This window comes from Eleginops maclovinus, chromosome 20 (assembly GCF_036324505.1).
Source record: "Eleginops maclovinus isolate JMC-PN-2008 ecotype Puerto Natales chromosome 20, JC_Emac_rtc_rv5, whole genome shotgun sequence".
NCBI lineage: Eukaryota > Metazoa > Chordata > Actinopteri > Perciformes > Eleginopidae > Eleginops > Eleginops maclovinus.
In genome coordinates this window covers 28,730,291-28,752,869 of record NC_086368.1, presented here as the reverse complement: position 1 = coordinate 28,752,869, position 22,579 = coordinate 28,730,291, and the positions used below count along the sequence as shown (strand labels likewise).

Here is a 22,579-nt window from a genome sequence, read left to right as displayed (position 1 = left end):
ATAATAACATGTGTAACAACCACCATAAATACCCTGATATTACCCTGAAATGTGTCATTTGATCCATTTATTCCATGTTGATTACAGCATTCAATATATTTCTCTTCTGTTTAATAGAAAGGGTGTATATTGCGCCATCATGTGGCTGCAGTGCATCACTGCAGTGCCGGTAGGATGTGTTCAGGTGCTGTCGGAAATATCATACCTTGGCAAGGAAAGAGGCTTACAAAAGTGAATTTTAGACTCAATTGCCTTACATTTTGGCGATATCCCAGTCAGAAAAACATCAATATTTTTCAAGCAGTGTGGAGAAAACGTATAAAACAGATGTTGTAGATTGAGCTGTTTGATTAAGCTATAACTATAGAGACCAATACTTACTTTAATTTGGATAAATAGACTTAAAGGGAATTTATGTGGAGGGAAGTGTATTATTTGTTTATCATTATAGATGTTAAACTAGTGTTTGTTGCAATAAGACCTTTAGCAGCCAGTTTAGTCTCTCAAAAATATGGACCTTTACTATTTACGACGGTCTTTGAAGTATTATCCAACACCGCGTACGTCCACGTCATCAGCACGCGACAAAAACGGGTGAAAGGTAGCCCGGCTGAGGTTGTTTATGACACTCCCGTGGACTACAAGAGCACGGTTTTATTCCAGAAGAAATGATGAGTGTGAATAGACTAATTATCTCTAAATCAGCTCAGATCAGACAGCTGCTCTGTACCGTGAGGCATGCTGGGAAACATGTGGTTCTGCAGAGGAACATCAGAACCCACAGCAGGAGCCTGGCTTATGCGAAAGACCTGTTCCTGGGTCAGGTGAACAAGGTGAGGAGGGTTTACCTGAGTCTACCTGTCAGAGGGATGGTTGTTTTCTATTGTTGACTAACAGCAGAGGTGTACAACAACGAAGTAGATTTAGCAGTACTGAATACATTTCAGGTACTTATACTTAAGTATTAAGTGTTTTTCTACTTTGTACTTCTTCCCAGAAGTACTCAGATATTGTACTCGAGTAAAGTAGAAGTACTCAGATCTTGTACTTGAGTAAAGTAGAAGTACTCAGAACTTGTACTTGAGTAAAGTAGAAGTACTCAGATCTTGTTCTTGAGTAAAGTAGAAGTACTCAGGTCTTGTACTTGAGTAAAGTAGAAGTACTCAGATCTTGTACTTTAGTAAAGTAGAAGTACTCAGGTCTTGTACTTGAGTAAAGTAGAAGTACTCAGATCTTGTACTTGAGTAAAGTAGAAGTACTCAGATCTTGTACTTTAGTAAAGTAGAAGTACTCAGGTCTTGTACTTGAGTAAAGTAGAAGTACTCAGATCTTGTACTTGAGTAAAGTAGAAGTACTCAGATCTTGTACTTGAGTAAAGTAGAAGTACTCAGGTCTTGTACTTGAGTAAAGTAGAAGTACTCAGGTCTTGTACTTGAGTAAAGTAGAAGTACCAGAGTGTAGGAATACTCTGTCACAGTAAAAGTATTCTAAATGTTCCTCCAGTGAAAGTAGAAAGTACTCTCCTCTAAATGTACTTAAAGTAGCGACAGTAAAAGTAGTCATTGTCTGATTGGTCCATTTCAGAATAATATCTCTGATATGTTTTATAATGATTGATCATTAAAGTGTTCTCAGAGCTGGTAAAGGTGCAGCTAGTTTGAATGGCTTTGTATACTGCAGGGTAGCTGCTGGATTTACTGCAGGTGAACTACAGTCTGATTTAAGGGAGATTATATTTACCATCATTCATCCTAATCTGTAAAAAGAGAAGCTGGACATTTGTTTTCTCTAACGCTGTGTCTGTCCTCCAGGCCGAAGTCTTCCCGTATCCAGAAGTTGGAAATGAAGAGGCGGAGGAGATCAGTATGCTGGTTGCACCGGTGGAGAAGTTCTTCAGCGAGGAAGGTGAGAGAGGATGAATACAACATTAATCGCTAACCATCTGTTCTGCTTAGCAACAGTCCACTAGACCTCTGTCCAATCAGAATGGAGTATTCATCTGAGCCGTGTAATAATGTTCGATGATCTTGCAAGTTGTTTTTCTTTTATTCATTGACGTTCATTTTTTGTTGTGACTTCAGTTGACTCGGCGAAGATCGACCGAGATGCTAAGATCCCTGCAGAGACTCTGAACGGGCTGAAGGAGCTCGGGCTGTTCGGGGTCATGGTTCCTGAGGAGTACGGTACGACGGTCGTGGCACACACAGCTGTTTGTTACATAGAGTTATATCTCTCATTCTATCCACAGAAAAGTGATCAAGTACAATCACAAGACAGAATAGAGATATGTGCAATGGGACACCCTGATAAACAGCATTATACAGAAGCTCAATAACACAGATCAAATACCCTCAAACTAATCTAACCATGACAAATGAATGCTCCTTCCTTTGTCTAATCAATCGATGAGATATTAAACACAGATGTATGACAAAGGGAAAATAATAATACAGATTCAATGCATTTCAGAGTACCACTGCTGCAGACACTAATACAGACTGTCACAGTCACTTCCAAACTCAAGCATCTCTGGAAAGGGTCATTAAAAGTCCGTCCAGTAGCTGTTGAATCATTCCCATATTCAATGCAAATCACTTCAGATGTAGGGGCCATTATTCCAGTTTGTTCTACCTCTGTGTATTTAATGTGGATTCAGAAAGTATTCAGTTCCTTATATAGTACTTGTATATCACATGTTGAAGGGAGAGTGAATTTTCCTTTTGTTGTAATCCCAGGCGGTCTTGGATTGACCAACACGGTGTACGCCCGGCTGGCAGAGATCACCTCGTTGGACGGCTCCATCGCTGTGACTCTGGCTGCTCATCAAGCCATCGGACTGAAGGTAACACACAGACGACGTGACGGATAGGGACGGGAAGTTATTATTTTATCGAACTGATCCACCCTTTGTCACAGAGCTGTAAATGAAGCTCTGAAAACCCTTTGGGTCTGAGAGGAATCTGGAGGACAGGTTTCAGTCCAGATGAACACAACAGGTCCTATAACAACGAGCTGACAGCTGTTTGGTGTTTCAGGGGATTCTGATCGCTGGGACTGAAGCCCAGAAGCAGAAGTATCTTCCCAAGCTGGCCTCCGGAGAACACATCGCAGCGTTCTGCCTCACAGAGCCGGGAAGGTAACGGAGTCTAATTAGATAAGAGTTCCAACCAATCAGAGACGAGCAGTTTGAGTTGCATCAGCATGTGTTCTTTGTTTGATGGTTTCAGTGGGAGTGATGCAGCGTCCATTCAGACCCGGGCCACGCTGTCAGAAGACGGGAAGCATTACCTGATCAGCGGCTCCAAGGTGAGAGAAACCCCTTTCACATTTTCCCCAAAAAACCTGGTTTTATAAATCTTCCATTACTCGTCTTTTTTCTGTTTTACAGATTTGGATTTCAAACGGAGACATGGCCGACGTTATGACGGTGTTTGCCAGGACGGAGGTGGAAGTAGACGGAGTAAAGAAAGATAAGATTACTGCCTTCATCATGGAGAGAGCCTTCGGGGGGGTCACCAGTGGGAAACCAGAGGATAAACTGGGCATCAGGGGCTCCAACAGTAAGCCTTGTGGATTACCTCACTACCAAATGTAATGCAAATACATACAGTCGAAAAAACCTGCCTCTGGAGAAAAAAAGTGAGAATTTGGAAAAAGAGTAACGATCTTGAGACAAAAGTTGGATTATTTTGGGGGGAGTGAGAATTCCGAAAGAAATCGAAAATCTGAAAAAGGTAGACATTTTGAAAATGATTCAGAAATTGGAAAAAGTGGAAATTTGGAAAATAGCTTCAGCATTTTTAGACATTTTGAGAAAATAATCCTGTTTTTAACTTCTTTTTAAAATCCCTTTTCAGCTTGTGAAGTGTCCTACGACAACGTCCCCGTGCCGGTGGAGAATGTAATAGGAGAAGTAGGAGGTGGATTCAAGGTGAGCTTTATTTAACAGTGTAGTATACGAGTGTCTGTGCCAGTGTGTGTTGTTTCGGGACGCTCACATTCTGCTCTGTGTCGGACAGGTTGCCATGAACATCCTGAACTCTGGGAGGTTCAGCATGGGCAGCTCTTCAGCAGGAATGATTAAAAAGCTGATCGGTAAAAACCTGGAGATACCCGATGAACTTTAATGTGTGAGATCTGTGACTACCATGAATCGTCCTCTCTGTGTTCCTCTGTGTAGAGCTGACCGCTGAGTACGCTGCCACCAGGAAGCAGTTCAACAAAAGCCTGGCGGAGTTCGGTATGATTCAGGTACCGTCCACTCTCAATTTGTCCTGTCATTATTTAGTTGTATTTTTTCACAATGTTTTTTACTAATTCTGATGATTTTGTTTCCCGCCCTGCAGGAGAAGTTTGCTCTGATGGCTCTGAACGCCTTTGTGATGGAGAGCATGGCGTACCTGACGGCCGGGATGATGGACCGGCCCGGGCTTCCAGACTGTTCTCTGGAGGCGGCCATGGTGAAGGTAAGAGCGCTCTGTCACTTCTTTAAGTCCACATTAAAGCAGAGTAGTGGAAAATGTGTCATGACTCTCTGATATCTGCTCAGGTGTTCAGCTCAGAGGGAGGCTGGATCTGCACCAGTGAAGCTCTTCAGGTCCTCGGAGGTCTCGGCTACACCAAGAACTATCCGTACGAGCGCTACGTCAGGGACTGCCGCATCCTGCCCATCTTTGAGGTGCTCTAACAGTGTTTCAGTCTTTACATTCAGAGGTGTAGGTACTACTGAGGACACCATTACCAAACAATGCAGAGGTTTTTATAAATACTGAAAGACAAGAATTAGGACGAGACCTTTTGTAGTTTTTCAAACGGCCACCAGGGGGCACATTTGACCCGCAGGTGTTCTGTGTTTTGTACTGAGCAGCAGCTTATTATCAGCCAATGAAACACATTTCTATTGCTAATTTTATATCATAATCAGTCAGAAAATAGATTAAAAACCCACACCATTACTCTGCAACAGCAGCTTTTAGTGTGTACGGCGTGTATTCCCACTGACAGATAGCATATATGTGACATTGATAGTGTGTAATATTTAAGTGCTGTTGCCTTTCTTCAGGGCACCAATGAAATCCTGAGGATGTACATCGCTCTCACTGGGATGCAGTATGCTGGCAAGATCCTCACCGGGAAAATCAAGTAAGAAAATATATATATATTCAATGAATATTTGACTTATGACGACATATTGATTGAGATTTTAGTTAGTGTCGTACATATTCTGTTAAACAAGATCAAACGTGTATTTGAGTTGTGTTCATGGCCACCTCAGTCCTATATGTATTCTGCTTTTTAACAATTGATGTCTCCTCCAACTGCTGAGGAAAACCACTAGGTCTTTATCTGCTAATCAGCTGATTTACAAGTGCCTTTTACGGTAGAGACAGAGGCAATACATTGGCCCAGTATTGGTTTTTTTTGCTGAAAATCTACGTTTGCAGGCAAGAAAGTCCAAATAAGGACTAGATATTTGTATAGACACACAGACTCAATATCAGAACCCTGCGAAGTGTTGATAGGAAGGAGGTTTGAGGGTCTAGATTTGGCTTTGGAGGACTTTCCCTTTGCCTTGTCGGCCTTTGAAAAATCAAATCACAAAGAGTGAGGGGTCTTCATCCGCTCTGTGTTCGCTGTGCTCTGCCTGCAGGGAGATGAAGAAGGGAAACATCGGAGTGGCTCTCGGCATGGTGGGCAGGAAGCTGAGGAGCTCCGTGGGAGGCTCGGTGGACCTCGGCCTGATGGGGAAAGACGGCGTGGTGCATCCCAGCCTGGCAGTAAGAACTCCATATGAACTTTTAACCGCGACGTTTTGTTTGCGAACCTGAAGTGTATTTGTTGAGGCTCAGGAGTGCTCTGTTTACAGGAGAGCGCTAAGAAGATGGAGCAGAACGTCAGCCTGTTCGGAGCGACTGTCGAGAGTCTGCTGTACAGATATGGAAAGGTAACAGTGAGTTTTAAATTGTGGGGAAACAGGGACTTTTCTTTTGAACAGAACTCCCTTCTTTGTGGCTGAATGTATTTTTTTGACCGTAGATAACTGTTGAGTTCCTGAGTTGCTCACACAGCTGCTCAAACCTTTTCCCCGTCCCTGTGCTTCTGTAACCACTTCCTCCCCACACATCTATAAACCTCTTGGAAACAGGACAGCTTTCCAAGTCCCTGCTTCCTGTAGCATTAGACTCAATACAAGAGATGACTCCTCAGAGGGCTTTGATTACACTGCTGTCCTCATTTCCTCAAGAATGAGACCTTGATTTCAAATTGCTTAAATCCAACTTGATGATCAACCAAGAGTTTGTTACTCCTAAGGAACCAAGAGGTTTAAAGGAAATCGGGGCACAATTAATAGGACATTATTAACTAAATGAGGCCCTATCCCTTCCCTGTCGTGTGTTACAGGTTTTAGTGCATGTAAATGGTCTGCAAAGGCTTAAATCCCAAAGTTCCCTCCAGAGGGAGTTTCTCTCCCACCCCACCCACTGTCTGAAACTCCTTTGTTTACTTCCGAATCATAGTGACATCACTGTGTAACACCCTCACTTCTATTGGCTAGCACTCCAACAGTGTAAGTGATAGGCCAAGGGGCGGGACATCTCTAAGCGGTTGACCAATCACGTCATAATTTGTGTCGTTGAATTTATTTTTTTGAAAGTGTTTTTTTCCCTTGCTGTTTTCAGACCATAGTGGACGAGCAGCTGATCCTGAAGAGGGTGGCAGATGTTCTGATCCACCTCTACGCTATGACCGCCGTCCTGTCCAGAACCAGCCGCTCCATCAGCATCGGCCTCAGGAACCACGACCATGAGGTGTGTACAGTTCACACACACACGGGTCCAATAGTTGAGGACGAGGTCATGGTCATTACTTCTAAGGCTACAGGCCTCCCATTCACCCGGAGTTATACTTATCTTGAGTCCAGTCTTTTATCTTTCTTAGTGAGAGCAGTTTTCCGTATCCTCGACTGATGATAGTGGTGATAGTATATCTATAATAACACTATTAATAACCAACAGTAAACAGCTGCCTCTCCTCCCAAACACCAGGGGTTCCTAGACTTCCCAAAAGAGAAAGTTGGTGTCTTCCAGCACCCACAAACGTATCAGGAATAGCTTTACCATCTACATGTAAAGACTGCCGACCAGGAACACGTCAAACCATGATTTGAAAACGTTATAGAAGTCCCTCTCAGAGTAACGTTTCTCCTCTCCAGCCCCGGATGAACTTATGAACTGTCTGTGGAAAATAAGAAGCAGTAAGGCGATCCACTCCCTGTGTCAGCCGGAGACGGGGGTGTGGTGGAGGAGCCTATATAAAGCACATCAAAGCAGTAATTAAATGTGTGTAATGTTACGTCTCTCACCACCAGCTCCACATGTTATCTGAGCCGAACACACCAGCATAACAGAAAGGTCTACTGTTATTTCAACTGGGAAATTAATGCATTTCACTAAGCCAATCTGGCGGTAGAATGAAAACCTAACGTTGGGAAAAGACTGCCATAAATTATAGGTTAATATTTATGCTCACACAGCCTCGATACTGTAAAATGCGCAGCTTCAGTACTCCTCATATACTGTATTTCAGATGTGGATGTATTCAACTTGACATCACACACACTGGTTTGTTGACTAAAGTTGCCGTCTTGGTTTTTGAAACCAGAGGTAGCACATTGTTGGAGACATTTTTAAGCATGTAAGTGATCAACGATTACCTTTCATTATCTAAATGCACGATGTAAAAGAGTTAAAATCACGAGACAAAAACAGATATTTGACAATTAGATCATCTTGCTGTATTCAGGAAGACTCTAAATGACCAATTCAGGCCACAAACGTGTAAGGGAAATGTATACTGCAGTTATTATTCAAGACAAAGTAGGGTCATTTTCTCCTAGACTTCTATGCATTTGACTGATTTTTGGCCAAACGAGAGCATGCACTTCTGTCTGCGTTGGCTTTACTTTTTCAAATCAGAATCAAGTTTATTTCCAGGTTGTTTACACATACAAGGAACTTGATTTGGTGTCTGTTGGGGCGAATATGAACAATCTAAGAAAACAAAAGTAGGTAAAAAATACAAAGATGAAAAACATTTGTATTATTTTTTTACTATTTAGCATTAAAAAATCAAATAGGACAATGAACATCTGGCAAACTACAATGAATGTATTTTAAAGTGGAGGACTGTGCAAATTGATTGGCTCTTTGCTCACCATGAAATTGGGCGAATTAAGTCAGTTAAGTTTCCTTTCTATGGTTTTTTCCATTGCTAGCTTGGGCCGCTACATAGAGCTGTCATCTGGTCGGTTGTGCATCAACAGGAGAGCGCTAATCGAGGTCAAAGTTGAAGAAATGTGAAGTTTTTGAGGTGACAATAGATCCTCTTGTTGTGATTAAAAAAAAGTAATGGGAAGTATTCAGGTAATGGGAAGTATTCAGGTTAGCCAGGAATTTTAATGGATTACATTTCTAAAGTAACCCTCCCAACCCTGGCTGCTCCACCAATTAGAGGAAAGCAATCAAAGCAGATTCAGATAAAGCAATTAGCGTTAAAGGTCAGCCGATGCTTTATATCCTCCTCTGTGTCTCAGATGTCTCCTCTCCTCTGGAGCCACAGGCAGACTGTCAGTAAACATGCAGCCGCCCACCTTCTGTATTTTATGTAAAACACACTGATCCTGTCTTAACTGAAATCCTTTCCAAAGATAGTCAGCTGTGACTCTTTTTCTCTAGGACTGAAATGTTTCGCCTGAGGTTTGCAAAGTAATTTAAGTTATTTTAAAAAGCAAATATGTCTTCAATCATGGAGCTTTTCATCCAGCATGTTTGAATTCTACCCGGTAACCTATTTTGCATTATTTGTAGAACCGGAGGGAGGCTAATCTGACATATTTTTGTTCAATAAAACCAGAGAGTTATGGATGAAACGTGTGCCTTGATGTCTTGCAGATAGAAAAGGATTCTACAAATGTTTGCAATCGTCTCACTTCACATTAGATAACTTTCTAGTGCTTTAATTTGCCTCCTAATTTTCTACTTCGATAAACAAGTGTTCTTAATGTCTCTCTCTAGGTGCTGCTCGCAAACACGTTCTGCACCGAGGCTTACTTCAAGAACAATTACTGGATGACCCAGTTGCAAAAGCGTAAGTACAACACGGGATGGTAATTGAGAACAGCCCGTCGGCTTTTTTTTAAAACAGTTTTTACTGCATCTCAGTACAAAAGACTTGCATGTGTTGCGGAATTTCCCAGACAAACCCCACATACCAACACCCAAAACCCCTCGCTGCTTTTCACTTTCACACTGTGCATGTTTTTTTAATGACCTGTATGTAATCCAGCGTTATCAGGTGACACGATCCAGAGAGAGGAGGTTGTGTTGGGTATTTAAAGAGGACATATTACGCTTATTTCAGGTTCATATCAGTATGTAGTGTCTCTCCTGGGACATGTCTCCTGCTTTAATGTTCAGAAAGCTCTTTATTTCTCTCATTCTGCCTGTGCTGCAGCACCCCTTTTCACCCTCTGTCTGAAACCAGAGCCCAGTCTGCTCTGATTGTTTAGCTGGCTGGCTCTGTTGTCATTGGTTAATCGCTTAGAGATGTCCCGCCCCTTAGCCTCTCACGTTACATAGTGATGTCATTGTGTTACGTAAGTAAACGAAGGAGTCGAAAGAAACTCCGTCTGCAGAGACCTTGCAGATTATAACCTCCGTAGACCATTGACATGCACTAAAACCTATAAAACGCACTACTTATCTTATCATTTTTATACGAATGTTTCTTAGACTCTCCTGAGAACAACGATGCCAACATCAAGAAGATCGCCAAGGAGGTTTTGGACAACAGAGGCTACGTCTGCTCTCACCCTCTGGAGAGAACATTCTGAGCGTGACCATGTGACTGTGAATCCTGCATGCTGATTGGATGATATGGATCAGTTCATTTGTCAGCGACCGCAATTTGTCTATTCTTATAACTTTGGTTGACACTTTTTTTGGGCACACTTAGTTAATAAATTAAGAGATTTATATTGTAGTTACTGTATTTTATTAACCGTGGCTGCAAGGATAACCCCTCTAGAGATCTCTGATAAATAATGAGTTTTATTCAAAGTGCTCTTGGAATTTATTGCTGCACAGATGATGTTGGTGTCTTCAGGTTCGGTACATACTTCTGAAAAGTGAAGACGCTCTTCTCCTTGTCCGTCAGAGGCAGGGCAGTCCGCTTGTACAGAACCGATTGCTGCTTATTGAAGCCCCTGTAAGAGGCAACAGAACATTCTCATTAAACTTCTCGTGTTTTCTCTTTCTTGTTTGTTCTTTTGAATAAAAAAAAGTTGAACTGACATGTAGTGGTACTTGCTGTACAGAGAGGCGTGTCTCTCGATGGCATTGTCTTTGCTGGTGAGGCTGCAGTCCACACAGGGGCCCGGAGCCAGAGCCCCTCTCCTCTTTCTCTCGCCTTTACTGTCATTTAGGTTCATCACGGAGAACTCAGGGAAAGGCTGCAAGACAAACACAAAACAACTGGAGGTTATTATAGTCAACTGTAAGAAGAAGGAAAAAAACATGCCAACAGACACTGAACTGAGGCAAGCGTTAAGGACAACAGTGTATTAATTAGCTATAGATATATATCTTAAAAATAACAAAGAGTGGAGCAAGAAGGAGTCATAAAACCCAGAAATTAGTCTGCATTTGACAAGATGGCGCCGAGGATGGCTGCTGTGTCTCGAGCTCCGTATTCTTTTTACACTATTTTATTTATCTTATTTGCACCATGTATGTTGAGTTGTTGGAGGAGCATGGGATATAAAATGTTCATTGCCAACATATACGTTGTATATGCTGTGCATATGATAAATAAAACCTTGAAACCTTGAACTTCCGGGTCCCTCGTCTCTAAATTAGCCTTTTTGTTTTTACGTGTTTTTAGATTAGTGGTTAACACAAGCCTAATAGATATTCACGTGTTGTTCTACCAAATAAAATTGACAGTAAATATCCCATTCTTCATAAATGTGTGGTCTCTGAAAAGTGACTAAATAAACTACTTGACGTCATCGTGCTGACTCGCGCCCGCCTTTAGCTTAACGGTGGTGACGCATAGCCGTGCTAGCGTGACGTATTTGGTTTATAGCCTAAAATTAGCTTCTGGCTTTTGCATTTACGTTTCAAAAATGACAATGTGGTGATAATATGTCCAGATTATCCTGCTGAGCATAGCATATTATCTGCAAAACACTCAAATCCAATGGCGTTATCCCATTGCATTGTCGAGGTAGCCCTTGCGATGCTAACTTGGTGGCTAACCCGTCATCACGACAGGACTCTATCGAATGACTGAGTAATCTCCTCAATGTGCAGCTCCTTCGACTTGACAGAGCATCAAAGTGAGTTTCAGCTCATTGTTTGGCCTGCTTTTAACTTTATTGTTTTGCTTTTGGTTTATTGTTTTCCCTTTTCAAATGCGGCGAGCAGCTGTTTCCAGTGAATAGTCTCTGAAAACCCACTGTGCACTTCCTGCTCAGCGACAAACAGCAGGGGAACACAGTGGAGCATTTGGTGACTAAAGAGCCAGATATTTCCCGGAGGAGGAGGAGGAGGACAAATGGAGCAAAAAGAAGCGGGAAATAGGCTTAAGAGCAATGCTATCAGAGTACTCAGGACGAAATGGAGTTTGTGCTGCCTTAGAGGATAAACAAAGTTCTCCTTTTAGCATGAAATGAACTAGAAATAAGGAAAGCACCGTGTGACTGTGATCTCATTTAGCTATTTAGCGTACAATAGTTGCAATCAACCATGAGGAATTCAAAACTGAAGTAGTAGTGGCTCCAAATGTGCCAAATTCTTAGTGCTAAATGTATTTGCTTCCTTATATTTACATTTGTAAGTTCCAGAATGATGACTGTAGTGTAGATCCTATAATAAGAGGAAACACTGATGATAGCTATGGTTATAGTGACTATATAGTATACTGTAGTGTCAGTCAATTGTTCCTTTTTTCTGGGTAATGCTGGATTTCCCCCACATTTCTAGCAGTCTTTCCGCATTTAGATAATTATTTAATAAATGTCTTGAAGCCAAAACTTCGAAACAACCGAAAATACTCTACCTTCAGCATCATGCCTTCTTTCCTCAGTGAATACTTCTTTGGCTCATCCTTCAGTATATCCTGAATCCTCTCCGAGTCTCCTCCCATAAGACACTTGAACTCTGGGATGGAGCCGCTGCCTGCAGGAAGCAGCTTCTTCTGCCAGCGACAGTACTGGGCCCGGGCCACCTCCAGCTGCTCCCGCTGCAGAGGCTCTCCTGAGGATCCACAGAATCAAAACTCAGTGCATTTTATACTTCAGTCTTTATATAGCTGGTGAATTGAATCGGGGAGACAGTGTTATGATTTCCTGGACGGTTGAACATTAACATGTCTGTTCGTTGCTGATATCTGTGCTCCAGTGCGGTGTGGGAGTTTGTTACTCAGCAGCGAGAATTGATATTGGCTCAAACAGCAGCCATCTGGAGCTGTAATCAAAACATATCAATAATGGCCCTCAATACTGAGAGAAAGCTCACAGCCCACGGCTATAGGAAAAAATCTACACTTGGATAGACTGTTGAAGTTAATGCATTGCTAGATACTAGTTCCAGCTTGGTCTCTCAGAGCCATCATCCAATCTTTTCTCCTGTTATCTACAGTTGCATGATTTAAAAAGCTAAGTTTTTACAAGGTGCATCTGAAACCCAACCAGGATCCTCTCCCAAGAAAACAGTAGCATTAACATATCAAATCAGGACATGTACGACGTTTGTATTTGTCGTAGTAGTAGTCCTAATGTCCGAGTCACTTCGACACAAAGCTCTGCACAGCTGGTAGCTCCAATATTCACTTCGAACACTTTACATGAGACCCGAGTTCTGAAAACTGCCTAATTGGAGTCTTTATCCGAGCGAAACACATATAACTCAACCTGAAAACATGTAACCAGACTAAAGATATCCCTCTCAGCTCCCCTGTATCAAACACTTCTGATAATTAACTTTTCTACTACAAATCAACTCCATAATTCAACACTTTTGATCTTAAAATAAATGCAATCCAATGGGATTTTGATTGCTGGAGGGATACAATTTTTTTTTTTAAATACCATTACAAACCAGGGACATGAAGTTCTGAAAATACAGTAAAGATGTTGAATGTTTGAAGCTATTTCTGAATGCTTTATTGTGGTTTCTGATAAATGGCGTTATGATTCCTGTCAGACAACCCAGCTGTTATATATTATGCACTGGATCTGTTTCCTCTAAATCTCTATCAATAAGTTGTTTCACATAGCTAAGATAAACAAAGCTCATGTATAGGCTTGCTTTAAAGCCTATACATGAGTGACGGAGTAGCAGCTACATGAGTAAAGCGGAGCGATGGCGGAAAAACCTAAAAGGCGGCCGGTAAAGCTTCTGGAGTGGATGCTAAATATAAGAAAGAAACTCAGCTCTCAGAGAGGCATTCAAGTTCAAACATTTGTGTAGAAAGTCCTAAGGAAGGTGCTCCTTTGGGCAAGGGAGATGAGCTAACCTGCAGGCAGACACCACGGCTTTGGTACAAAATGCTTTCCCTATTAGTATTATGGGATCCTGTTCCGTAAAGCGTTTAATATAAAAGTGTTTCAACCTGTAAATAAACAATATTACTTGTGGATTTGCTATGTTTTGAACCAACAAAGAAACTTCTACTGGGGGATTCATTATTTTGAAGAAGTTGAATTGCTAACAGTAGTGCTAGCGTTGGCTAAGTTGAAAGCTAATGCCATCGAGTTCAAACTGTTTTGCTTATTGGCTGTATGCCCACAAACCTTACCTGAAAGTGTGTAGAAATATGGAGATGGTTTTCATTCACAACATGCTGAAACATGTTCAAGTCATGAGATCTGTTTATAGTTATACGCTAACTTAGCTAAGGTGATAATATCTCCATCGCTGTTGTAAAGGCCCCCAGTCGCTGTTTTGATTCCATAGTAGACTTCTGACTAAAATCAGCCCAAAAAGTAAATCACCGGCTTGTTTGTACTTTTAGCTTTGGATAATTGTTCTGTTTTTTCAGCGAAGGATTAGCCATGGAACCACAATATAGCAGTCATGGCCACAGCCTTGGAGTATGTGTCACCATAGGCCGTTGTTACTAAGGAGATTGTTATCCGCCCTATGATGGATTCCTCCCCGTTTCCCTCCTGAACCCCTCGCTTTGATTCTGACACTGAATTTACACTGCATGTCTTTCATGGCTACAATGGAAATATGTCAGTGTGACATCTGGTGAACAGTTGGCCAGTCACTCAGAGGGAAGGGATCATACAACACACTTAACAAACTGCTAAAAGTCGGTTATGGTACATCGATGCAGCACATGAGCCTACCAGCCAGGTGAATGGATGCAAGAGGTGGGTTGAACAGAGGTGGAGGTTTGCTGTGGAGTTGGAAGTCTTTGCAGCGCCGGCTCCAGGCCCATACGTCCCTTAAATGTGTCTGCTTCAATAAGTTGCCATGTAGGATGTTCTCTCTCCATGGCTGAAAGCACAGTGAACAGATATTAGTGTAACCCTATACTGCACTGAATACACTAGCTAGGTTGAGTAAAAGTAGAGTAAGTGTGTTCCTGTTCCTGTGAAATCCCCCACTATTGGATGAGTGGCATCACCTTCCTCAGTTCTTCCACTCGAGCTTCATCTGGGTGTTTAGGGTGCCTCGTGTACTTGTCGCTGCTCAAACTTTTGAGCCAAAGTGTGGAGGCCGCAGTGGGGGTCTTTCTTCTGAGTCACGTCTCCTTGTTCTAATGTAGCGCTGTGGTACTGCTGACTGTAGGTAAACCTCCGGCCTGGCACCTGGAGTTATCACCAGAGAAGCACAATACATGTATCAATCATAATATTATATACACTTTGCAAAAGGAAAGCATAAAGGGAATCTTTGAATGGATAAGAAAACAACATTAAATGGAAATGCTAGTAGGTTCTTGACATTTGACAGGTTATTATTACTGTTTGTATATGTTGCATTGTTTTTGTGTGGTGATGCAATTTAAAGAATCAAAATTACACAACTTAGTCGAATACTCGATGCTGAATAGTACATTTTGAACATTCTGGGGTCTGCTCTTTTTCGCTAGCAGACTTTTGCTAAGGATAGCAGACTGTTGCTAGGGATAGCAGACTGTTGCTAGGGATAGCAGACCATTGCTAAGGATAGCAGTCTTTTGCTAAGGATAGCAGTCTGTTGCTAAGGATAGCAGAATGTTGCTAGGGATAGCAGACTGTTGCTAGGGAAAGCAGACTGTTGCTAAGGATAGCAGAATGTTGCTAGGGATAGCAGAGTGTTGCTAGGGATAGCAGACCATTGCTAAGGATAGTAGTCTGTTGCTAAGGATAGCAGAATGTTGCTAGGGATAGCAGACTGTTGCTAGGGAAAGCAGACTGTTGCTAAGGATAGCAGAATGTTGCTAGGGATAGCAGAATGTTGCTAGGGATAGCAGAATGTTGCTAGGGATAGCATACCATTGCTAGGGATAGCAGACCATTGCTAAGGATAGCAGCCTGTTGCTAAGGATAGCAGAATGTTGCTAGGGATAGCAGAATGTTGCTAGGGATAGCATACCATTGCTAGGGATAGCAGACCATTGCTAAGGATAGCAGGCTGTTGCTAAGGATAGCAGAATGTTGCTAGGGATAGCAGACCATTGCTAAGGATAGCAGACTGTTGCTAAGGATAGCAGAATGTTGCTAAGGATAGCAGAATGTTGCTAGGGATAGCAGAGTGTTGCTAATGATAACATACCATTGCTAAGGATAGCAGTCTGTTGCTAAGGATAGCAGACTGTTGCTAGGGATAGCAGACCATTGCTAAGGATAGCAGAATGTTGCTAATGATAACAGACCATTGCTAAGGATAGCAGCCTGTTGCTAAGGATAGCAGAATGTTGCTAGGGATAGCAGACCATTGCTAAGGATAGCAGACCATTGCTAAGGATAGCCAACTGAAAAAAGGGCATGTGCAGTCATACTAATCCACAGAAAGAAGACCTGTCAATTTAATGAAAAAAGAACACCGACACCACGCAGTACCTGTGCACTTTGTACAGTATGTATCTATAAATCAGTATTGTAGTATCCACATCAAACCTTAGCCATCTCTTTGCGCAGCAGCTCCTTGGCGAGCTCGTTAGAGTTGTAGGTCTGGATGCTGTAGTTGTGTGTTGGTGTTTCTGCAGACTGATCCACCCGTATCACAGCAGCCTCCTGCTTCTGCAAGCGCTCACTCTCCTCCTGCACCTTCTTAATATTGTCCTGGAAGATGATTTGACATAATATGAGTGGCTCTGTTAGGAAGTTGGATTCTACTGAATTTAATTTAAGCACCTGAATGAAGTCCTTGGACTGTGTGAGTGGCAGCCGGCTGTCATGTTTCCATCTCATGAACTCTCTGTTGTGGGTGTCGAGCACCGCTTGTCTTTTGGTGCGGCTGACAGGCCGGGGGGGTATGTCCACCTCATCGTTTGTCCCGGCTTTCTGCTCCCAGTGCTCAGGATATGTGCCGTATTCCTTAATCAAGCTGAGAATCATGTCTGCAGAGGGAAGGAGGTTCCACTGCACGGCGTCTTTCAGCTGCCTTACATGACAGAGCTGCCTTAATCTGGGTCAAATGAAAAAAACACTCAGGATTTAAGAAATATTTTCCATGGATAATGCAATTTACAACACATTTTATGAAAGGAAATCCTTGTTTAGTATATTAAGAAGCTTGAGAAGGATCATACCTTTGATATATACATGTTCTTACTGCTAGAAATCATGTATAATTTAGGGACATGATTTGTATTGCAGTTTATTAAGTTTAATTAATCTTGATGTGTAGAGGAGGCCATTAGCAGTTGAAAGCTCAGGCAACAAACTAAAATGTCCAAAGTCAGCGATATAAACCTTCATGTTTTCTTTATTTAATACAATCTGTACTTAAACAATCTCCACTCAAAGGGAAAATTGGGATTATTTTGCGTCACGTCTAAAAAAAACTCTTGATTTTTGGTTACAATTCAATATGTTTGTAGACAGACTTACAGATGTTATGTTCTGGTTGAGTCTCATTAATTTAGCCGTTTAACCATTTTAGATTTGGTGAAAAAAACAATGTACAATACCTGCGGAGCACCAACAAGCGGGCGTGAAAGCAGGAGTTAATGGAACAAACATGAACAAAAAGGATAGTAAATATGTCACACCGATGTACATTTTCGAGACATACATCTTAAAATAAGCCAGCATAAGTCGACGTCTGATTATTGGTGCAATGGTTTGCCAAAGTACATAATATCTAACTTAAATAAACATATTATATCAGTGTTGTTAAGCTTTATGTGGCCAAGACAATGAAAGAATGCTGCTTTACACACAACAGCTTTAACGCAGTATTCAGGATTTGCCGTAAAAAGAGTCGTATAGGCGAAATAGGTATGTCCTTTAACGTCACTAACCTTAACAGAGCTTGGAAGCAGGGTTGTGGGAGCATGCCTCTAATGTAGATCATGGGCTGTCTCATGATGGTCTTTAGAGACTCACGTAGATGGATTGGACTCAGACCCACATCTAACGAGTCGTAGAGGCGCTTGAAGAAACCCAGGTTTGAGTTGTAGAGGACTATCACCTGCTCCTCCTCACTCCCACTCAGCCTGCAAGACATCACACACAGGCTGCAGGATTCTCCAAACAGACAGCACAGCTGAGTCGTGTTAGCGGGGGCAAGACAGTGTTCATGTGCTTACTTCATAGGAACAGCCTCCCAGAGCCTCCTCACTGCTTTACGTTTCAGCCCTTCCAGAACAAAGATGTGCGTCCTCTGATCCGACACGTGGAATCCCGTAACGACATCCAGACCCTCACTCTCGTCGTTCTTGAAATTCATTATGTAATTCGACAGGGCTCGCTGCGCTGTTTCCAGCGAGCGCGAGCCAAGACGGAAAGCTGAGGCGTTGATTCTGAGGATTTCTGACCTCAGCTTGGTCATCAAAGACAAGTTGTTGTAATCAAAGAGATAGATGATGCGCCCAAACGGAGGACCATCATAAGACTCTAGTTCAAAGCTGCCATTCTTAAGCGGACGAGCTATCTCAACCTTGACTTTGAGTAGAGAATTGGCTTCAAGATAATGGCCTTGTGGCATTGGCTGCTGCTGATCTGCTGTGTTTGGCACATTCCTGTCCCATGGAGGACTGCATTTGATTTGTAGTTGCATCTTTAGGCGTTCCTTCCCAAGCAGCAGCTCTGAGAAGTTCAAGCTCGCAATTCCGTAGGAGTTAATGAACGCCACCTTTTTCGCTTTCTTGATGTCGTCATCTGGCCTTCTGCACAACACTGCTGCAGTTCTTGGGGTTTCTTCCAACTTTCTGTCACGATCGTGGACCTCTATCTCGAGAGGCGGACCAGAGAAGAACTCTTTGAGCTCCTCAGGACTCATGAGGCCCGTCAGGATCACGCTCACGTCTCTGAAGTAGATCTTTGCGCCGTGCTTGTGATTCTTTGTCCTGTGCGTGTTCACGCTCTGGAACTTGTACTGGCAATATACAGGCACACATTTCTCCTGGGAAAACAACAAAAAAATTAAACATATCAAACCTCCATCAAGAACAATACAAGCCATGAATTACTTGTGAAACAATTTAGAAATGGCCACCTGTAGGATGTGGAAAGGGACGGGGGAAGAAGGCATTGAGGTGGCGGACTGAATAGTGATGACCAGAGGGTTGAGTTCAGCCTTTAGTTGGTCCGACATTAACTCCCTCTCCAGAGAAAAGTTGCACATGACTTCAAATACACCCGCTGATTGGACCGGGAAGCGCTCAGTCAATGAGGTTTTACCTGGCAGTCACAAAAATATCAAACGTTTTTCATTTTATAATCAATCACTAGGGTCCAGATTGAAGTATCTCAACAGATATTGCATATTTTTCGATGAGATTTGGCAGAGATATTTAGAGTTACCAGAGGATGCATCCCAAAGACTTTGATAAACCTCTGACTTTGCATCAGTGCTACCATTTTGAGTGAAATAATACTCAAATGTCATAAAATAAATCACTTTTGTTCAGATCTCAGCAAAAGAGAATCCACATGTGGCCCTTTTTCTTATTCTTGTCATGAAATGTGGCTCAGATTTTTTCCCCACTGGAATGATTGAAAAGAAAGATGAGAATCCTCTGCAACCATAGACTGTAAAAAGCACACCCAGCAGCCTCACATGGTATTTTTACTTCTAGTTAGAAAGTGTTAAGATGCCAACACATCAAACCAAGATTGTGAACATCACATACTGTATATTAGCATGTTGAATTTTCCTTTGTGAGCATGATAGCATGTAGTCACCTTAATATTAAGCCAATCAGCCCTACGCTTAATGATGGCCTCATAGAATAGCTAGCATGGTGTCTAGTTTCCCTAGTTTGTAGTTAAATTAATTTGAGAGGACAAGACATATTTTTAAATAATATAACGGGGAGGAAACAAGGTTAGCTCACCTGCGAACAAACGAACAAGACTGATTTCCATTGAGGCAGTGCCGTTCTTCTTCATCTCCTCAAGATCAAATGCGTCAACGGTGGGATTCTGAAAATCTGTTATAGTGAGAGGAGCAAAGTCATTGTCTATGTATAGGGTTATTATTCATCACGGACATAAGCAATACTACTGAAAAACAACAAGAGTAGCATCATTATTTATCTGTATTATGATTCCAATCATTTACAAGGAAGAAGTTGATACCTGTGTCTGATTCCACCTCTGAATGAATCAGTTTATCACTTCTGTGCTTCTTACACTTGTTCCTCTCACATGAGGATCTCAGTTTGTGAACCATCTCCTTGATTCCACCTGAGAATAAAGATATAGTTCTTATTAAAAACATGAATTTATTGGAAAGCTATTCATTGATTCCATAGTGGGACAACGAATGCTCACCACCACACACGTCTGTTGCATCGTCAGGCTGATCGTGGGTCCACCTGAAGGGTTTCAGCCTCTCGTAGCGGGCCAGGCTGCACAGACTGTCCTTACTGTTCCAGATCTGGAGCTGGATCTTATGAGGAAGTAGACCGATCAGCGTCTCCCTGTCCACTCTGACGTCAAATGTCTGGGTCCAACCGACCCATAGCTGATCTCCTTCATCCCATGTTCTCAGGATCTGGGTCAGAGTGATGGGTTAGGGCTTAGGTTAGCAAGTTTTGAAATGTTGCCTACCGTAATTCACCAATATCACATATTTATCCCTGCGTTTATTTATTGATTAACTGATCCAACACGGCGATGCAAAAGGTTGTATTTATGTACAAGATCATGGTTACCTTGAACTCGTCGTCTTTGTACATTTTTGCCACTTGTCCGAACACGACTAGGTCCACTTTGACTGTCTCTGTGTCACTCGGCAACAGCTTGTATTCAACATGATGGGAGCTCTGGGCTTTAAAACCCTTAACGGAGACAGTGGATGAATCTTTGGTTTTCTTCTTGGTTTTTTCAGGAGTTTCAGGGACGTCAACATCTTCCTCTAACAGGGAACAGATGTCACCCTTTAGTATCCTGATTAAGTAATCCCTTTAAATGTAACCTGTTACTCCCCATACCTGTGGAAGCTATTGAAGATAATGATAAACGTACCTTTTGGGACAGCAAGGACAATGTCGACTATCCATGTGATGTGATACGAGCTTCCATCTGTGCGTGATGTGATGTCCTCAGTTGACCCTGACTTGTTTTCCAAACCATGCTTCCTATCAGTCTCAAGGACGAAGAGGTCTTCCTGTCCTTTATCTGTAACGTCTCCATCCTGAGAGACTGACTGTGAGTCACAGAGAACCGACTCTGTAGTGTTGGCCATGGGCTCTGAAACAAGGCCAAACAGTGAATAACTCTCAAAAATAATGTCATTTCAAAAACCACATTACATCATTAACAATAATAAAATGACAGACTGGAAAACAAAGGGTGATTCAGATTATTAATGAGCCACACAAACTATTATTATTCACATTTAATGTAATTAATTTCTGCTAATGTGCCTTGGGATGTGTTTTTGTCAATAAAACAAGTTAGCTCATTTTGGAAATGTAATAAAATAAGAATAGTTTAATAAATTAAGTTTCTCTGACAATAATGTTCTTAAGTATTAATGGGGATTAATTATGTATTATTAAAACAACCAGTGGTGGAAATGTATCTACACTATACTAAAAACACTATATGTTAAGTAAAAGTACAGCATCAAGAAAGGTACTTAAGTAAAAGTATTTAAGTATGATTAGGGAAATGTATTCCAAGTATTAGGAATACTAAAAGATGAATTAAATATTCGTTAAATATTGAAGTAGCTAAGACTGTGAAATATCTTTTAACAACAAAAAACTCCAATAATGTTCTGTAAACCCACTCGTGATTTTAGGTAGTTAAATATACTTTTGGATGGTTTAATATTTACCAAATAATCATATTTTTAAATGTTATCTTAAATATTGTGAACATCCTAACTTTGGAAGTAACTAAATCTCCAGTGAAAGTAGAACATTGGCTTCCAAAATATATAATAATATAGACATTGTGCTTCAGTGCAGTATCCTTAGTTACTTTACACCGCTGATACTAATTAATTAATAGTATATGAATATGAACCACCACATCAGGTGACCACCACCACATCAGGTGACCACCACCACATCAGGTGACCACCACCACATCAGGTGACCGCTGCTTCTCCTGAGTCTTACCTCCTGTAGGTCCGGATTTGTGCTGACGTTTCTTGGAGACGTGAAGAACAGCAGTTTTATTTCGCAGTTAATAAAACATACTGCTGTTCTTGTTTCCTCTTTGCCTTAACTTATTATTTCTATCGCTGCTAACGAAGTAAAGTTAATCACAGTAAAGTTGTGTGAGAGTAAAGTTTGAAACCTGTCACACAGATATGATCTCTTGAGTGCAACGCGTTGCCATGACAACAGCCGCTGTAGGGGACGATGGTGAGGCGTTTAATGCCCTCATGTGCTTTCGGGACTATCGGAATTCGGCTACAAATCAAGACAGAAAAAAACAACGTTGTGTTTTTTTGTTTTGTTATAGTTAATAGAAGATATGTTATTACATATAAGTAATACTGACAAAACAAAATGAGAGATGTCGAACAACCCAAAACGAACAATTCAAGTGGACACATTATGTTGATCATTTTTACGAGTGGGGCTTGAAAGCAGCACTAAATATACTCAAATTGGAGGGTTACTTTAAACTAAAAATTGCCTGTAAAAAATGTAATACACGTCCTAATCTGAGTATCAAAATATAAAAGTAATGTTCCTGATTAATTTCTATTACTTTAAGATGTTTTTGTGAATCCTGTAACATGTAATTCCTTACTCCTAAAAGCATTGAACATGCATTAAAGATGACATACAATACAAACTTAACGTAAACAGCAAATATATATATATATATATATATATATATATATATATATATATATATGTCTTAAAAGTTTTTTTTTTAAATGACCAA

General features: G+C 41.5%; 1 protein-coding gene across 1 annotated transcript; it reads left to right on the top strand.

Annotated features, from left to right (window-relative positions):
* The first annotated feature begins 584 nt into the window (after positions 1-584).
* acad9 (acyl-CoA dehydrogenase family, member 9) lies at positions 585-10,351 on the top strand. Its single transcript, XM_063911935.1, has 18 exons — positions 585-833; positions 1,812-1,905; positions 2,082-2,183; positions 2,736-2,842; positions 3,036-3,136; positions 3,228-3,306; positions 3,389-3,560; positions 3,858-3,931; positions 4,020-4,095; positions 4,181-4,251; positions 4,347-4,466; positions 4,550-4,678; positions 5,063-5,142; positions 5,651-5,777; positions 5,867-5,944; positions 6,681-6,809; positions 9,075-9,147; positions 9,792-10,351. Exons 1-18 carry the CDS (start codon positions 669-671, stop codon positions 9,890-9,892), a joined length of 1,878 nt encoding a protein of 625 aa, XP_063768005.1. The 5' UTR covers positions 585-668; the 3' UTR covers positions 9,893-10,351.
* Positions 10,352-22,579: the final 12,228 nt, after the last annotated feature.